At 46.3% G+C, this 19,430-nt stretch overlaps 1 protein-coding gene across 2 annotated transcripts; it reads left to right on the forward strand.

The window, feature by feature from the left end:
• The first annotated feature begins 446 nt into the window (after positions 1 to 446).
• Positions 447 to 18,863, forward strand: si:ch211-79m20.1 (uncharacterized). 2 transcript variants are annotated; one of them, XM_053857288.1, is made up of 7 exons: positions 447 to 1,056; positions 11,710 to 11,826; positions 14,027 to 14,098; positions 14,171 to 14,367; positions 14,445 to 15,417; positions 17,197 to 17,332; positions 18,233 to 18,863. In XM_053857288.1, the coding sequence occupies exons 1-6, from the start codon at positions 960 to 962 to the stop codon at positions 17,322 to 17,324; spliced, it is 1,584 nt and encodes a 527-aa protein (XP_053713263.1). In that variant the 5' UTR covers positions 447 to 959; the 3' UTR covers positions 17,325 to 17,332; positions 18,233 to 18,863. The 2 variants fall into 2 exon arrangements, with proteins under 2 accessions (XP_053713263.1, XP_053713264.1); XM_053857289.1 differs by having other exon boundaries at positions 11,724 to 11,826; positions 18,233 to 18,862.
• Positions 18,864 to 19,430: the final 567 nt, after the last annotated feature.

Genomic DNA, 19,430 nt, shown 5'->3' on the forward strand with positions numbered 1-19,430 from the left:
TCTTTTATTTTATTTTATTTACTTGCAAATTTAAGAATGAAAATGGGGGAAAAAACAATGAACATTTTTAGACCAGATAATCCTGGCTCTTAGTCCAATTTCATCCAAACAAATTAGAACCGGAGCATTCCAATTATTCCAATGATGTAACGCAAATTGAAATTAGTGAGCAACCTGTGAAATGATCAGCCAAATACCAGTGACGAGAAACTTCATTATTTTTGCTTTGTTAGCTCATTTAAAAAAGAAAAAAAAAAAACAATTTTTTATATTTAGCAAACGTGTTTGTATGTAGTTCTCGTTCAGTTCGTTTTTTTGTTTGGCACTCTCTTCAAGAAGGGAACTTTTATTTTGTCAAGGTCGTGAATCCAATTCCGGTCTGCGTCACTTGACGGTCCCGAGGACCGGGCTGGAGGAGGGAGGCACAGCTGCTGTCAGTCAAAAGCCGCTCTCCGCGCGAGAGAGGCAGCCAGAGAGCAGGAGCCAGTCAGACGGGAAGAACGTGAGCCGGTGAACGCGTCCCGCTGCAGAACCGAGCCACTCGCCCAGATCTCAGCGGAAAGCGGCACGAAAAAAGGGAACATGGTGAAGAGCCGTTGGATCATATCCGCGGGTCTCGGGCAGAATTACGCACGAAGCGGCAACTTTTACGCACGGATCTGTGGAGAAAACGATGCTGCGATTTGAACTGTTTCACCTCAAGTGTTGGACCCATCGATAGTTCGTGTCTGAGGAGGAGGATTTGGGTGGAGGGCTGTCGATCTGGACTGCGCCAAATGTTGAAATCAGCGGGATCCAGACTTGGTTACGCACCTGCTTCACTGACGTCTGATTTGGTCTGGTGAGAGCGTGACTCACCGTGAGCAAACATTCAAGTCTGCCGACACATCTGTGGATACTTGACCCGTGAGAGCTGCGCGGAGCGGGGACCGGGCTCGGATTGGACGCCGCGGTGCTAAATGCCCAGCCGGTCGCTTGCGGCTCCTCAGGCTGGGCGGCGACATGAGCTCCTGGATCCAGCTGCTGCTGCTCCTGACCTCGCTCGGCTGGGTGGAGGTGAGGCTCGATCGATCGAGGGAAGCTGTCGATCAGGTTTAACTGGCGAGAAGTGGAGTCGCTAGAGAAGATCTGCGCGGAACCAGAATCATACAGGGATGATGTCACACCGACAACTCTGGCACCGAGATGTTCAGGGGTCAAGATCAAGTGCTCTCCCCTCAATGTGGTGTCAAAGGAGTTCAGTCACAGCGAAACCGGCTTTTATTTTTATCAAATAAATTTAAGAAGTCGCTCAAATGAAGGGTTTTACAAGGTCCTCAGATGATGCTTCAAATCTGAGATGAGTGTGAGAAAGGAGGGAGGAACGGAAAAGATTTTGAGCATCGATCTAGAAGAGTTTTTGGGGGTTGAAATTGAGGTCGACAGGGTCAAGACCAAGCAGTGGGATATCTAGTGAAGTCAGAATCCATGCTTTCAAGAGGTGGAGTCCAAGTCAATATGTGACTGGTTGGCGTACGGTGGGCTGACAAACTCACCTCCATAAGAGTCGTGTTGTAAAGAGAAGATCAATAAATGTAAATAAAAATGTATGTATGGAGTTGCAAGCAGTTTAAACTTTAAAGTTGAATTTCAGTTGCTCACAATTTGGTCTGAAACGCGCTTCGTGAAATGGTTCCATACTTCCGATGTGTTGGGGTCGCGTTGGTCACGGCCACTTCTCCCTCTACTGCGGCCTGTGCTGAGAGAACGGCGACGTCACGACCAGCCGACTGAAGCACCTGGTACCTATATAGTCTATCATTCATGGTTGAAACCAAAAAAACAGGTAAATAAATGACAGGTGTCAAATCTGAAGCCCAAAACACGATCGGTCGCAAGGAACACAATAGTGAGGAGAAGACTAGTCTGAGACCAAATCCTGCTCAGAACGAGACAAATAAAAGGGAGGATCACGTGCAATGGCGCGGGTGTTTCGCAGCCTCGGTGTCTTAAATGCGGCTGTACGTGGAGAAAAACATCTGCTTGTGAAAACGGTTATATATGTCACAACGACAGTGACAGTCATGAGACGAGGCCGGGGGCTGTTTCCTTCGCTTGTTAGGGAACTTTTGACGACATTGTTCCCCGAGGGCAGCGGAGGAAACACTGTGCACGGTTGAGAGGAAACTTGCTTCAGCAAGCGGAGTGAAGCGCACTGCAGCTGAGATCTGTTCCAGCCTGGCAATTACCAGTCATGAATTAGTGGGGGGGGCGAGGAAGGGTCCTGGCACTCGGCCCAGCAGCGAGAGTGAGATAACCTATAATACACATCTGCTCAGCTGCTGCTTGAACCGATGAAATTACTCGTCCTCAAATCTGTTCCTTCAGCCATGTGTCACGTCAGCGCCTCCTCCAAGACACCGCACTTTTTGTGCTGTTGAGTTCTGCCAAAAAGTATTACTGTTATTGGTATTTTGGTATGAGTCAGCGTTTATGTTTCAACAGCATTTAAATTAGTTTAAATAAATGACCTCCTTTTATCATCTCCTCGATCCCGTAACCTTCTGCTCTTGAGGCTGAGAAGATCGCATTACTTTTATCAAGGGTTGTGGGGCACTTTCTTTCTCTGGATGTTGTGGGAGGAGTCAGTTATCGTACACCATATGCCGGTAAACACAAGCTCCACAATGACAATTCAGCATCTCACAATAAATTCAATAAACATGCAGCTCACTCGCTGCATTGGACCTGCACACATGCTGCGCTCTCCAGCTCCGCGGCGTTTGACAGCCGACACCGGCATGTAACAGTTGTGGAGAGTGAGGTGGACTTTGGTTCACCATGGTAGTTTGAAACTTATTTTTAATCCAGGGAACCTTTGACAATGACACTGGTCGACTCTGAGTCTCTGGGTCCCTGTTTATTTTATGAGATGGAGTGGTCCTCATAGGGTCTCTGACGCGCTCGTCTGCCTTGGTTCTCATCAACACATGCAGCTCTCCCGCTGCCAAGGTGAAAACACTTGGATATTGGATATTGGCGGCGGCGTCCTCTTCCACGTCCCCATTAGGCTTCACTGATCGTGGACACACTCTCACAGGCAGCGCTAATGCTACGACCTAGCATCAGTTAGGGACCATCCTAACTGTCCCAGACGACTTATGACCGGGATCATTTCCGACCAACCGGTCGTAAGTCAGATTGGACGTAAGTCGAATGCTAGTCAAAATGGCAGACGCGTAGGTTACAAGTACTGTATAGGATACACAATGTCAATTTGATCTGGTAGATTGAGATGCTGGGATACCATAACTATTGTGCGTGATGCCGGGCTGCTACATGGTGCGGTGCCCGACATTGACATCTCAGCTTCAGCATCTTGTGTCCTGGTCTTCAGTTGTGTGGTGACGATGGTCTCTCTCACTAAAACCAATGTCTTGTCTCGATCCCAACTTGTTTCAGCGTTTCTTCATTCTCAAACTCCTGAGCCCAACCTGAGTCTTGAACTTAATCTTGGCCTTCCATCCTTACAACTCAGATGCAGCTGCCTTAAACTCGGCGCTGTAGGTACAGAATGAGTAGATTGTTTCAAAACTTTAAGATAAGAATATGGCACTTTCTTCCACACAAGAAATGTAAATATTGTTGAAAAAATATTTGTTTGATAAGTAGGACTGTGTACTGGCAGTTATCTTGCTATACGATACGTATCCCGATACAGGAGTGGTGATACGCTACGTTGCGATACGTTGCGATTTGGTAAATTCAGCAATATACTGTAATAGGAACCATCATTTTAAGGAGCAAATTGAGCAATATGAATTTATTTGTCGTGGCTGCTTTGGAGTCAGACCCAGTCGCTGAATTGTTGGTGGCTCACAGAAGACTCGGGAAGGTGAAGAGATTTATGGAATTAAACACACACATACACGAGGAATGACGAGGGAAGTGAGAAACAGAAAATGAAGGGAGGAGCACAACTAAGGTGGCGGCTGAAAGAGTCACAAGAGAGTTTACCGTAGGAACGCGAAGCAACCATCTGGCGACACAAACTGACGCCAAGGTGTAGATATCCAGGGAAGCTTGATGCTAGCCGTGTCATTCGGGAAGCTGGAACAGGAAAACAGGAAACGGAAATGCAAAACCGAACAGGAAAGTGACAAAATAAAAGCGCAAACACAACCAAACACAACCGAACACAACGTTATTGTTATGATGTCAGTCCAGTTACGCTTTCAGTTACATTTCACCGGACTGAATCACTCCCAACAAAATAACTCACAAATGCATCAACAAGTATCTGTGTCTTAAGTATCGACATAGACAGATGAACATATCAAGACAATATCACAAATATCATCATCAACAAGTATCATCAAATATTCTGATATTTCAGTGAAAATATTTATCTGATATTGTGCAATCAAGTATCGCGATATTCAGAGCGTGTCGACCCTCATCGCTTACGTCACTTGTCAGCAGAGGCTTGATCGTTGTTGGGATGCAGCTTGGACTCGCTCTGTAAGAGGGAAAATCTTGTTCAGAAATGTTTCACGTGTGGTAAAGTTGTGATGCCATTCTTTGAGCGGGAATATCACCAGCTCACTGGCCTAAAACTGCACCAAAGGTTTCAGTCTTTCTCTCACTTGAAGTGAAGCATCATGACCTCGAACAGTGAAAATTTACCCTCCAACCTCAGTCATCCTGAATCGCACAGGTGTGTGTCAGACAACTGTCAGTTATGGTGCAGGTTTGTCAGCGTGACCATTGTCTCCGCAGGCGAGCGCAGATGATCCGCCGCTGCCGCCCGGCTTGATCCATTTTACATAAGAACAACGACTAATCTGCCCGGGGGATTTGGGGTGGTGTGTCTGTGTGCGTGCGCTGGTGTGTGTTAGGCACATCTGGAGCGCATGGCCAGTTGTAGCGGGACATGTGTCGCTGGACATATGTGCTGCTGCTGGCCAGAGGTGGAGTGCGTGTGCGAGCATTTGTGTCAGAGGGAAAAGCACAGCGGCGCAGAGGAGCGTTGGATGCTGGGAGAGGATATTCAGAGGCAGGGCTGGAATATTGCTGCTGTTTGATCAGTTGTTTTTGCCTCTTCAAAAATATAATAACATGCTGTAATGTTACTTCAGATGCCTTGCTAGTACTAGCTCTTGTGATTCCTTTCCTAGTTAGTGACTTGTGTGTAGAGGCAACTGCACCTCGACTCACTATTCACTTCACAGTGACAGACGCTGCTCTTATTGGAAATATACATTTGTGGCCCCTCCTTCAAAATAATGTGTAGCAACTGACTGGTCAGTTTTCCATGCTGCAAGTTAAAACCTTGAGCTTTCTATTGAACAATATGTTTCCCCTCATGCTGCAGGCAGCGCCTCACTGGACCGTCCAACACAATACAAAAGGCAGAAGACGTGGGGCGGCGCTGCGTAAGGCTGCGATCTTAATGCTAGTGGTGGGACTTGAACGAGTTTATTACGATCAATTAATTACAACCAAAAATGTAATTTAATTTAATATTACAGTTTGCTCTCCAAACAATAGAGAACCTTTGTCAGTGCAGGAGTTCCTGCTCCACTGATCCCACTGATGCACAAGACACGTGGCAGCTAGGATGAGAACAACAACAACAATCATGGAGGAATCCCTGAACAAAAGCAAACAAAAGCATCAGTTTGCTTTGGTTCAGGGAGGTTTTTCACTCCACAATGTCCAGGGTTTCCACCACTCTGAATGGACTTGAAATTCGTATCCAAATATTTTCAAGACATTAAAAGAGCTTTAGTTTAAATAAGGTGATATACAAACTTGAATATAGCCACCATTGTGATTTATTGTCAAAGTGATACAAAATAAACAATATTTTGTTGTTTAAATGTATGTATGACTCCATCATTTGATTCAGTCATATACCACTTTCAAATAGAAAAACGGGGCTTCTTGTAGCAAATATTCATACATGATTTAACTGCGATTAATTGAGATTAATTCATCACAAATTCTCTAACTAACTATATTATTTTTTTAATCGAATGCCACAGTCAAACGCATGGTCAAACAAGGTCTTGTATGTTGCCGCTGCAAACACAACAAGTGCGACCTCGAGCTTTGTTGTTCATCCTTGGTTGTTACAGCGCCACCAACAGGCCTGGCATGAGTGCTCCTTCAGCCGATCTAAAGTTGTGTCACCCGGGGTCGTCTGCTTTGTGTGTTAGGATGAAGTTACACGGCTCCCCCGACCATGTGACTAGACAGATCCATCCCTGTGACAGCGCTTTCTTCAGTTACTCTGCCTTTGACAGGGTCGCTCACTCTCTGGTGGGGACCCTCTTTCGCCTCATATCAGCACTGCGCCAGGCGAAGGGGGCAAGGGAGGTGAGGGGGGAGTGGAGGGCGAGGGTCTCTCTCTCTCTCTGTGCCCACTAAGCCCTGTGTGACTATCAAGTTAATGGCCCGGTGCCACATCTCCGATTTAAGACGGCACACTTTCTGCTTCAGTGCTCGTGGTTGTGTTGAGTTTGTGTCTCTCTGCATCAGCACTAAACTCCTCAGGACGCGTTCGGTCGCCCCCCGAAACTCCCTCACGGGGGGGCGGGGGGTCGCCCTCACTCCGAGCGTGATAGATCCGTGGCTGGTCCTCTGAAGCCAAGTGTGTGGTTGCGTGTGTGTTTGTGTGTTTGAACAGTCGAGCAGCCCCATCATTACATTCCATTACACCTCACCTTTCTCTCCTCAAACATTCCGCCCCAGCTTCACTGCCTTCCAGGCTTCTTCCACTGCACGGCACTCTTGTTCCCACCGACACGCCACATGGCAATCATCCCGTCCGCTTGATCCTTTGTCATTTTTATTTCTGCTTCATTGTTTCAGGATCACATAATAACCACTAGTTATGAAGCAATTATGGAAATTTATGGGACAGTTTTCTGTACACCGATGAAGTAAATCATCTCACGGATGAAGTAAATCCTCACAGTGGACGTATATGTGTGTATATATATATATATATATATATATATATATATATATATATATATATATATATATATATATACATATATATATGCATATATATATATACATATATATATATATATATATATATATATATATATATGTATACGTCCACTGTGAAAAAAAATGCATATATATATAAAAATATAATAATATATATAAAATATATTGTATTATTGTATTCTATGTATATAAAATACATAGAAAAATATTTTAAATAATTTATCTGATAAAGAAAATGTTTTTAATATTAGAAATTTTAGACATCTTCCATAAATAATAATAAACTAATACTAATGATAATAATAATGCTTGAATGAATGATGACATATTAATTGACTGAATGGTTAATCAGATAATAAAAGAGTGGCATGATGGGAACGTCATATTAAGCGGATTTAATATGAAATTTGTTTTAAAAATATTGAGGAAATAAATTAAAAATGTATTTCCTTAAAACATTTCCTGTTTTAGTTCCTCTGCTATTTATTAATAACAGTGTTAGAAAAATCATACTGTTGATCATGGAGCAAAAGGTTAAATAGTCATGTAGCGAAACGAAGGGATGGAGAGTGATATCACTCTGTCATGGACATTACTCTGTAATGTGAAACATCAACGGATGATACAGAAGACAGTATTGAGTTATCAATATAGTGTGACCCAAAACTAGTGTCTTTTTGTTGGGTTAGTTGATGGTTAATATTCAGACTTCATCGAGGCAGGACGATTGAAAAAGGTCTGAGAAGGTAAAAAAAAACAAACTCTGTTTCCAGCTGAATGTTTTCTCGTAGTCTTTGGTGATGAAAGTGTGCTCCCTCTTTAAACCCAACAACAAGTCACCACCCACTAGTCGGTCAACGGAGGCTGCTGATGCGTCGCGCTGCTTTGTTGTTGTTGTTGTTTTCTGTCTTTGTGGCCAGTCGGACCAGTTGCCCGTGCACTTTAGGAACGTCTGCGACGATAACTTGTCACAAAAGTGCCTGTGTGTAGCCACTGGACAAATTGGGCGAACAGCTAAGTGGTTAAGCATCTGAATGTGAACTGAAAAAAGACGGGGCTGCTGTGTGTGTGTGCGTGTGTGTGTGAGTGTGTGTGTGTGTGAGTTTGTGTGTGAGTGTGAGTGAGTGTGTGACTGTGTGTGTGTGAGAGTGTGTGTGTGTGAGTGTGTATGTCAGTGTGTGTGAGTGTGTGTGTGAGTTTGTGTGTGAGTGTGTGTGCGTGTGTGAGTCTGTGTGTGTGTGAGTGTGAGTGAGTGTGTGTGCGTGTGTGACTGTGTGTGTGAGTGTGTGAGTGTGTGTGAGTGTGTGTGCGTGTGTGACTGTGCGTGTGTGACTGTGTGTGTGAGTGTGTGTGTGAGTGCGTGTGTGAGTGTGTGTGTGAGTGTGTGAGTGTGTGTGCGTGTGTGAGTGTGTGTGCGTGTGTGACTGTGTGTGTGTGAGTGTGTGTGTGTGAGTGTGTGTGTGTGAGGGTGTGTGTGTGAGTGCGTGTGAGTGTGTGTGTGTGAGTTTGTGTGTGAGTGTGTGTGAGTGTGTGTGTGTGAGTTTGTGTGTGAGTGTGTGTGTTTGCTTAACTGGGTCAGCCAATGGCTTGTGAAAGTCATCCAGGTGTCCTCAGCCACCGCCGCCCACTAAGCAGACACACAGGGAGGAAGCGAAGGGAGAAAATACACCTCAGAACAAACATTCCGTGATTGAAATAGCCAGTTTCCAAACCGGAGCATAATATATCATTAGGAAGACATTCCAGCTCGTCCTTCCAGAGCCCCCCCGGCGCTATAATGGCTCCCTTCTTTCACGAGTCCTGATGGTATCTCTGGATATTTTCAACTTTCTAATTACACACAACAAGACGCCGCCATCCTTTCACCCGGCATGTGGCGGGGAAGGGTGACTCTGTTACAGTGTAATAACATGGGATCTGAATATTAGTTTGAAAAAGAATCATTGTTTGGTCACATTAACCGCAGCCCTGATTCTGTGAATGAGCGTTGGTGAATTTAAATTCAAATACACTCCTACGCACAACTCAGATGGGATTTGTCTCACCGCGGGACGTGGGCTAGTTAGGCTCCAAATTTTAGGGTACTGACCCCCAAAAGCAAAGCTCAACTCAAGGCTTCCTGCCTGTGTTGAAGCAGCGTAGTTCTCTGTTCCTGTGCGTCTAAGCCGCTCATGTCATGGGACTAGTCCAGTCTGAATAGTCCTCATTTTCACCAGCGAATGTTTGCTGTTTGTTGTTGTTTGTTTGTTAACGTGTCCAGTGACACCAACAACTCCATCATTGCTGGAGGTGTAAGAAAATATCGTTTCACTCAAGTATCGTGATACTTTATGGCGCGATACAATACGTTATTGATATTCAATGAATAAATACTTGGTCTTGCGATGTTCAAACCCGGCTCAATTTGAAGGGATCGGAGGAAGTAATGTCGAGGGCCACGAAAACAACACAACAAAATGAAAAAGTCGGTTTCTAGTTTTGACTGTTTGGAAGTAACTTGTTGAGTAAAAACGTATTTGCGGATGAGAGAGCAAACTTTATGTGTAGCCTTTAGTATGACAGTGCTGGGTCGCGCAACTCCATGTAAAATTGCTAGCTTCATGTCAGATGCGCTTGTTGAAACATTGCCTCGTTGAAGGTGTCACATTTTCTAGGACAGTTTTGCTGAGAAGAGACGGAGGGTCAAACCGAATTAGCTGTGAGAGTGAGGTGTGACTGTCGCGGTAAAATCATCACTGCGGGAGGAATTGAATTCCCCAAATCCTTCTTGTTCTATGTGTTTTAAAAAGCCTCTTTGACTCCTCCTTTTGGCGCTGAAGATTAGCATATAGAGTGATGCGGCAGTCACGAGTGTCAGCTGTCCTTCAGTGACTGTGCCACATCTGTTCCATATCAGCTGTAGATTATCGCTGTGCAGATGGGCCAAAACTTGACATTAAGTCAACACACAAATAGCTCAGCCGGAGTTTCCCTCGGTCGGCTGTGCTCATGTCGCAACCTGGTTTTTGCCAAACCTGGTTCTGATGTCCTGAGAGTGAGTTGGAGAGCGGGAAGATCCTGGTGCCACTGTTTGAAAATGGACTGTGAGATGAGCTGTTTGCAGACCAGGGTGTTCTCTGGAGGAGGCTCTGGTGGTGAGGCAGCTGAGTTTTAACCCAATTGAAGTGAATTGAATTACTCGGCTGAGAGTTACAGGAATCAAAGGTGAGCTGCAGCTGGAGCTGGGTTCCATCAGGGCTGAGGAAGAACTTCTTCGGCTGACATTCAACTCCCAGAAATTCATTTGGTGAACTTGGATTAGTCATGCGCGATCCACAGTGTTGAGGAAGGGAGTCATTAGCTGAGCCAGGATTAGCACGCGCTAACAGCAGCCACTTAGCCTAAACATAGACAGAGCATCGTAGCTCAGGAGAAATGACATCATCGTGCTCTTCTGGTTGTGGACAGGCGCTACACTCACTGCTGCGCACGTCGTCATGCACTTGAGTCAGAAGACGTACTGTCATTGAGCACACTGTCATCTGCATAGAGCTGAATTTGGCAAACGTATTCCCCAGAATATTTGTGTTGTCGCTGCTTGTTTTTTTTTTTTTTTTTTTTTTATTCTGCAGCTTTCAATTGCTATCTATTAAGTCTGACTCAATCATCGCATTTTAGGCAGCCAAATATTCTCAGGCAGCTGGTTACTTTTTGTTTGGCATCTGTCCGGCATGTGGCAGCCAACGGTTTCCACATCATCCACAGCCAAGTAGAGGGCGACTAATCGGGGGTTTCCCTCTGAGGTGATGGTCTTCTGAATCTGACCAACAATTAAGAGAGAGAGTGACAACGGCAACAATTGCAACAGATGCCACAACAACCACCGCCGTTTCCCTAGTAAAGAGGAAGTAAAATCCACATGTGGGAACAGTTTCCATCTGTGCACACATCCCCTCTCAAACAGTGTCTATTACACTACAGGAGGAAAATATATATAACAGTGTGTGTGCTTTAAAATCAGACCGTAAAGACTGTTAGAATGACGGTTTTGTTGTGTTTGTTGTGGCTGTTTTTGCTCGGAGAGATTGCGACACCATGTATTGCTTGTATCGCTGCCAGACCAGTGTGAACAAAACTGCATGACAAATGTCAAACGGTTCAACAGTTACGGGAAAGCGCCGCCCGCGCTCCAACACCAACGCAAAAGACATGTGATCGGTCTATTTGATATATTTGATCAATTTAAAAATACTTTTGTGTTGTTGTCAGGAAGCATTGAAAAAAAAGATATATAATAGTAGATGACAGTGGCAGTTGTTGCACCGCGACCTCTGAAATACAGAGTGAAACATCGACGATGATTCTAAGGTGCATGAATGAGTCTGTGAGAGAGAGAGCGCTGCCTCTCGCCCCGGGCTTCTGGGCTGAGCTCCAGCTCACCACCACCCCTGTCCTCAACGTGCTGTCGACCCAGACTTCTGGAGACCAACAGCTTTGTAAAGAGGCAAAACAAAAACAAGAATATCCGTCTCTGCACAGGTGCTCGTGTTGAAGCGTTGTTTGTACGACATAATCTGACTCATCTGACTCTGACTCACTAGAGACGTGGCACAAGTCTGTCTCAAGAGAGGAGCTTTCTTTTCTGGTCCTTATAGAAGAACGCGCCTCACAAAGTTGCCTTATTTCTCAGTGAACATGTCGTAAATCAAGGGGCTCCTTTAATGAAAGTCTGGTCCTCACAGGGTGATGTGCTCCCGCCGTCGCTGGTCGACCTGCTGGAGAACGCTCCCATCTCCTCCGTGGACGATCTGAAGCTCCTGCTGCAGCAAGGAAGCACCGGCGAGGGTAATAACACAGCAGCATAACAAAACACACACACAGGGAGGTGCGCTTGCCGCTGGAGGCCTGAGGGCAGAGGAATGCAGTGGTGGATTCATGGGAGTTAGAGCAATATTTACCCAAGACGGCTGCAGGAGTGATGAGCTGGCCGGATGAGAAGGTGGCCCAGACCTTGAGGAGGGTCGGCTCTGGGAGCGTGTAGCTTCATTCTTTCGTCGAAGGCGCTTGAATGATGTCGACAAGGCTCTTACAAAGCAACACAAACTCGCGGGAAGTCGGCTTTTAAAGGGGATCACAGCGGCTCAGACTGAAGAGTCACAGGAGTGTGGAACTGATGAACTTGTCCACACAGGCCTGAAGCTCTGCCGCTGATAAAATATGCATCGTGAAGTCACGCATACATATATTAATACATGATCCTTTGATCATTCCAAAAATGCATAAATTAATGGTGCTGTAAGAGCGGCTGAGAAAGTGGGCCCACACGCGAAGGAAGATAAAGAAGCAGTGTTGACTTCCTCTATTCAAATAATGTCTGTGTGAGAAGCCGCAGCAGCTCCTCCGCTTTAGCACCGTTAAGTGGGTCACATGTAGATCAAATCTCAACTATAGGACACAGATATTTCGGTCAATCAGGATCAGATGAGGAGCAAAAAAGACACTCGGCGGGTGCGAGAGGCGAATATAACCAGGACTAAAGGGCGAGAGGATAAAGTGACGACACCTGAGTGCAAAAGCACAACTGCACACCGGCTAAAATTAACGTCTCCTATCCATCTTCGCCATTATTCTGGACCGCCCCGGGACCAATTCGGAGCAGAAAATAGCTGAATTGTTTTTAGCACAAAGGGGGAAGAAAAGTGGTTTCCTGAGCCGAGCCAACAATGAGCTGCGATAAGAAACGGCCGGCTGATAGGAATCATGAGCCGCGTCACTCCAGAGTCAAGACGCCAAGTGGAGCTGTGCCCTTGAGTGGCTCCTGGTTTAGGAGCCCCCTCGTCTGGAGGTGTGATGCCTGACACCACGCCGGCCCCCTCAGGTTCCAGCACTTCTTTTGGCTTTGGCCATCAGGGCAAGCCGGTCTCCGGTCCAACCTGCCCTGGTCTCATCCTCCTGCTGGTCTTCCTCTCCTTCTTTTGCTTCCATTAGCTTGTCCATATTTCCATGGATGAGGATGTAGAACATTTCTTTACATCTGGTCTACACATCAGCAGGAACTGGCGTCTGCAAAACATGAAAAAAATGGACAACCAATTTTTGACCGTGTCGCTGCTATATGGTGGCATCTGGCCGCCAAACTACGGTCGAGACTCTGGCCTCCATTCTTTCATGTTTTGCATGGTTGCCTTTCCTGGACATCGTTACTGAAGGGTAACAGCTTTTTACCTCCCATCCTGAGTTCAAACTAATCCAAGAAAGTAATGTACTTTCAATCTTCGAATACAGCAATACAGTGGATTCGTAAAGTATTAATCCTTAATTCTAAATGTCTCATCCACTTCTGCTTATTCTGGACTGAGTCACGGAGGGAAGCCCAACATAAATCATTTAAAGTCACCAATTCACCTATTGTCTTTAGATGGTGGGAGGAAATTGGAGTGCCTGGGGAAAACACCCACGGAACTTGCAAACACCACATGGAAAGGATGGTCGTTCACCCCTCAAGCTGGAGTCAACTCAAAGCCTCAGAGAATGAAGCCAGATATCTCAGTGCAACTCGGTGACGCAATTGAAAATCATACGATCGGAACAGTTCGCCCTCAACACTCAACATTCGGGCTGAGTTGCCAGGAACCACAGCAAATTTGATCCACCTTACACCGGGAAAATCCCATCATTGGGGAATGTAGTGGCATGTGACTCCAGTGTCAGCGCCCCCTAGCCGTCAATACGCACGACTCCGCCTTTTAAGGTAGGACCTTAAGGAGGACTGTGAAAGACGTTGAACATGCTCTGCCTCTATGGTCCCAGTCGGCAAAATTCGACACAGTGCTGCCCGATCGGAGACACCCCCTGTGTGGGTGAAAATCCTGGGGTGAACCCTGAGTAGGACAAAAGATTTTACGGTCTAAATTTATCAGAAAGAAGGAGAAATGGTGTAAATGGGAGAGTACTTCAGTTGGTAGTGTTGCAGTGTTCGTACCCAGGTCCGGACCACGTGACTCATGAATTATTATGTTACTCACTTTTTCTCTTTTCTCTGCAGCCGATGAAGATGAAGAAGACGAGCACGACTTCCTCGCGAACCGAACTCACGGCCGATTCACCCGCAGTCTCAGTGAGTCTTACTCCAAGGTGCCACAGCCGAGTTCCGTTTCGAGATCTCCAACGGTTTTGTTTGTCCGTGCAGTCGAGGCCCAGGTGGCCCAGCAGGCGGAGTGCAAGGTCCGCACCGAGGTGATGGAAGTGACCAGGTCCATGGTGGACCGCCGCAACGCCAACTTCATTCTGTGGCCTCGATGTGTGGAGGTGCAGCGGTGTTCCGGCTGCTGCAACACCCCGCAGATGCAGTGTGTTCCCCTTGTTAGCACCACTAGATACCTGAAGGTCAGCGCCCTCTTGCTGGAATGGTCAGACCCCACTGAGTGTCACTGTTGAGGATCTAAATTGTGTTTCTCATCCAGGTGACGAAGGTCCAGTTCATAAACAGACTGGTCAGCTATGAACCAGCCATCATTTCAGTAGAGGACCACATCAGCTGCCGGTGTCAGCGCGCCTCACCGTCTTCATCCTTGTCTTCATCGCTGCCTGTTCTGGCTCCCCGTTCCCCGCACCTGCAACCACCCCACCACCCTCATCCGGCGCCGCGGACGGTCCACCCTGCTCCACCCAAGACCCAGTCCTCCAAGGCTGACCTCCACCGTCACGACGACCTGAAGCACAACCAGCAGCACCACCACGCCGAGGAGCCGGCGACACGACAGTGGCAGCAGGGCAGCTACACTCAGCTGCTTCACTGGAAGCAACCGCAGGGGCACCAGATACCAAGTTACACGCTGCCAGGGACTCAGCACCCGAGTGTCGGAGGGGCCAGCACCGTCAGCAGCCGGGCTTCGGAAGCAAGGGCCGAGCACAGCGTCATGGGAGCTTCGACCGGGAGCGGCTCCGACAGTAGCAGAGAGGACGGCGGCGGATCGCAGACGTCAACCGGCAGCAGCACGGAGTACACCGACCAGCGGCAGCACCAGCAGAACCTGCAGTATCACCTGAGGACACAGTCCCGTCTCAACACTCCTCAGTCGGACAGTGCCTCCCCTCTCAGCAGCCCCACCCCGCCCCCCAGCGCACATCAAAACCCCACCCCTCCCTTGAGCACAGCTCAGAAGGACTTGGTGACCCGCCGAACGTGGGTCACTGACTCACGGACTGAAACAAGTACTCAGCGAGGTGAGAAGGAGGAGAGCGGGTCGACCACTAGCGGCGACTCGGAGGTGACCACTCGAGCCAAGGTCAAAGACTCTGATGTTGAGGGTCATATATCGGAGGAGGAGAGGAGGCAGAAGCTTCTGGAGATGGTACAGAGCGAACCAGAGCAGGAGATACACCTCCATCCTCATCATCCTCAGCAGAGACCAAAGCCCACCTCCGTCAAATTAGGTAAGGCTCTTCCCTTTAGTCCGTCTTTCCTTGCGTTGCATTTTAAACAATGACTCGCCAGTCAACTGACAGGTCACGGACGAAAAGAATAGACATCACATTGAGGGCCACCAGAAGGTTCCTCCCGACAGAACCCTGCGATGAGTCCGCTGTTACTGCTCTGTCGTCGCCGATTCAGGAATCAGATGACTAACCTTGTGATTGACAAGGAAGAAACCTAAATAGAAAAGACGAGTGAGTGACACTGACTCACACGCGGATCAGTCGTGGACAGGACTCGCTCCGAGCAGGTTTAGCTAGTCGTGAGAGAAGAAGAACTCCAGTTGACTGGAGTGGAACTTCAAGAAGTGTCACTCAACAATGTCAACACTGAAGAACCTGGGAGGCTTGTATGTACTTTGAGGCCTCGTAGAAATGTTGCCAAATATTGTACGATATTCATGTGAGAGAGTTCAGTCGTCCACCAGAGACTTGGGGTAAAGCTGCAGCTTCTATGCAATTTTTCCTGGTCCTATTTGTAAAATCGGTTTATTTTTTTCTTTCACAAATTGTGTGGAAGAATTTGAGAAATGTAAGGAGTGATGAAAAAAACTAGGAAGAAAAACATGAATTTGAGAGAAATATCTGAATTTTATGCATAAAAAATATATTTTAAAAATTATTAAAAGGAGAATATGTAATGAAAAAGATATAAATTAAGAAATAATAAAGATTCCAATTTAAGACACATCATGAACTGATTTGCAACTGAGTCATTCGTGGACAGCAAACGCGTATGAAATCATGATGTTATATGGCGCCAAATGTCATTGAACATGATTCAGCTCTGTCAAAAGAGATGGATGTTGGAGTGTTGTAGTCGGAACCACCTAACCTGACACTCATCATCAGAGAGCTGTGACGTTGACTTGACGTTGACTTGTCGCCAGGAAACATCCAACATGACCGAGTCTAACAAGGAACAGAGAAACCCTCAGGGTCACTTGTGCCGTGAGCTGTCGCACCTCCACTCTTCAGAGCCAGCGGATTAAAAGAGCGGGACGTCTGAACCAACTTTCTCCTGCGTAAATCTGACTCGTACTCTTGACTACAGCGACTTGACAGGTCCATTGTTTGCTAACAGACGAGTGAACTTTGACCGAGAGAAAATTAAGAATCCAGATCAGATTATGACAATGGAAAAATACCCTTTGTCACCCATGAAAGTGCTAAAAAAATGTCTTTCTCTCTCTGAAATAAAGCAAATGTTTAGTGCATATCTTGATGTTGAACGGAGGAGGTGTAGTGTTGCGGGCTATTTCAGGTTTTCCCAAGTTTCTAAGTCTGGCTGGCAGTTCCTGGTTTGCCAAGTTAATTTTGGAACCTATTACTTAATGCAACAGTGCGACAGAATGGTTTCGTTTTTGAACCGTCATCCAAAGCTTTTTGATGGGCCACACTGTATTCTGAGACCAGTTTGTCACTGAGGGACCGAAGAAGAATATTTAATCGCAACTAAAACGTTTCTGAAGCTTTTTGAGTCGGAAACAGTGTTTCCACACTTTGACATCATACGCATAGATTTGGTTATTAGATTGTATGTATGATTTACCTTTATTGTCATTTGGTTCGAAACATTTCCAGTATAAATCATAAATATTGGAATATTTTACTTTTTAAATGTTGTTTATTTATTTTAAGGGACAAAAATGTAAGTGAAATGTAAAACAAAAAGGGGAAAGAAAATCAAAACTATTCACAATTTGAAAAGTAACTGATAACTTATTCCCTCCTCTCCAGCGCCATCTACTGTGGCTCCATTACTGCCTGCGGCCCGGCGGGCTCCGTTCAGACCAGCATCCCCTCGACGCAGGAGGAAGCACCGCAAACGCATCAGCAAGGCAGCGATCAGGGCGATGATCATGTAGTGCCACGGGTGAGAGTCGATTCATCGCCAGCAAATATATTCTTCACTTTCATGTTGACTGGAGAGCAGATCGACGTGCTGTGAAACTATATTAGCGGTGAACGTACTAGTTTTCCAAGTTCTTCTTGGAGGTCCTCCAGTAAATTTCTTGTTGGATACTGAAGAATTCTTACCAGGCTAGTTTGGAACTCACAGTTAAGCGAAGAACTGCGTCATTATCTGAATATTTGATAAGATTCTGATCCCTAAATGGCATGTAGTGTGTCTCACGGTGACCTCACTAACCTGTCAACTGGTCTGAGCCTTCCGTCTCTTTAAATTGGACTGGTTTCACCCGGGAACCAGGTGTGATGTTGCCTCACCACGGACGACCTTTCGGTAAAAATTACAGCATATTCGCACAGGATAAAAAACCTGAAGCTTCCATCAGTGGGAGGGGTCAATCCTTGACTGCTTTCTGTGCTACTTTCTTGTACGATGTCGACAATAGCGAAAAGAAGGGTTGCTGCCAAAAGCGAGTGGCAGAAATGGGAGGAAACCTTAAGTTTAATTTCAGTTCGAGCACAGATCAAGAGAAATTCATAAAAATTTGACTAGAGCTACATTAGCGCTACACACGTTTACTTCGGTCACGCCGAAATGGCGCATTTGGATTAGCCGAAAAACCTGTCATCCATGAGTTTGGTCACTGATCGGAGAGTTGCAGTGAAGCAACGCTTTTTGGCATTGAAGCAACTTCTGAGAAGACTGTGGTGGAAGTACGGCATCCGCACGTAGAGGGAATGTTTTTTATTATGGACATTAGGCTCAGCATGCTAGCTACTGTTAGCGTGCACACGCGGAACACCGTTACCTGCCGAACATCGAGACCAGGTTGAAATGTAGTTAACGGCTTGTCGTATTTTACAGGACGCGGGAATCATAGTGCGGCTGTTCCAAAGAGAAGAACGGGATCCTTCCCGAGACGTTACAGACGAACAGTGGTGACGTGAAAGTCTTCCAGACTCAAGTGCAATCTTTAGAACTCCGTGGAAGGAGCAGCGCGCCAAACACTGGACTCGAAAACTTCGGCCGCTTCCTCGGACCTCGGCTGTGGACGGTGACTTGGACTGGGAGTGGTTATTCCGCGTGGGAAACTGGAAACGCTCGACTGAAAGCACGGAAGCGTAACTGTATCTAACACTGGGCGCGTTGAACTTAGAAATGTGGTCAAACGTGTACTGTAGCATCATTTACTGGAAACTACTGCTCAGTTTTTGTACTACTGCCAGATGAAGCGCCTGCCTAGCTGACGTCGCTGTTTAACACAAGTCTTAAGAAGAAACCGGCTTCTAGAGCTGCTGCCAGCCGGCGTAGTCCACACTGTACGTGTCAACGCTTTTAGAAACTATTTCCTAACTTATTGTTCGAAAAAGAAGACTTCCACATCTCAAGTGTAATTATTGTCACTGCTATGTTTCCGGACGTAATCGTTGGTTGTACACTGTGATTGTAATGAATGTTATTTTTATTATAAAATAAAAAATGATCAACGAATATGGCTTCTCCTGGTGCTACGTCCTGTTTCACCAATGGACTCTCTGACCGTTCGTGGGCCTCGATCCTCGCTCTCCTTCACCCATCTGTCCATCCATCCAGTTGAGGTCATAGCTTCACGTCCGTCCATCTATTCCTCATGTCTCACCATCCTTCATCCATTCATCTTCACACCTGGCTTTGCTTCCCATCTATCCATCCGTTTGGGGAGACAATTCATTCGCTTTAGTTAGACATCCATCCATCATTCCGTCCACGTGCGCTGTGTATAGAGCATTCGTCTACCTGTCGTATCCACCCATCCGTAATCCTTCCACTGTGTTTTCAGTCATCCGTCTTGCCAACACTATTTATATCCATCTATTCAAGATGTATTGCCTGTTAGCTATGGAATCTTATCTCATTTGTTTTGACAAACTTTAAATGCATTTTCAACTAGCTTTCACTCTTTCATCCATCCATCCATCCATCCATCCATCAGGGGGTCTCGTTCACATGCTTCTGGCATCCATCCATTTGTTTTGACAAACTTTAAATCACATGTTCAGCTAGCTTTCATTCTGTCATCCAA

This window comes from Synchiropus splendidus, chromosome 2 (genome assembly GCF_027744825.2).
Source record: "Synchiropus splendidus isolate RoL2022-P1 chromosome 2, RoL_Sspl_1.0, whole genome shotgun sequence".
NCBI lineage: Eukaryota > Metazoa > Chordata > Actinopteri > Syngnathiformes > Callionymidae > Synchiropus > Synchiropus splendidus.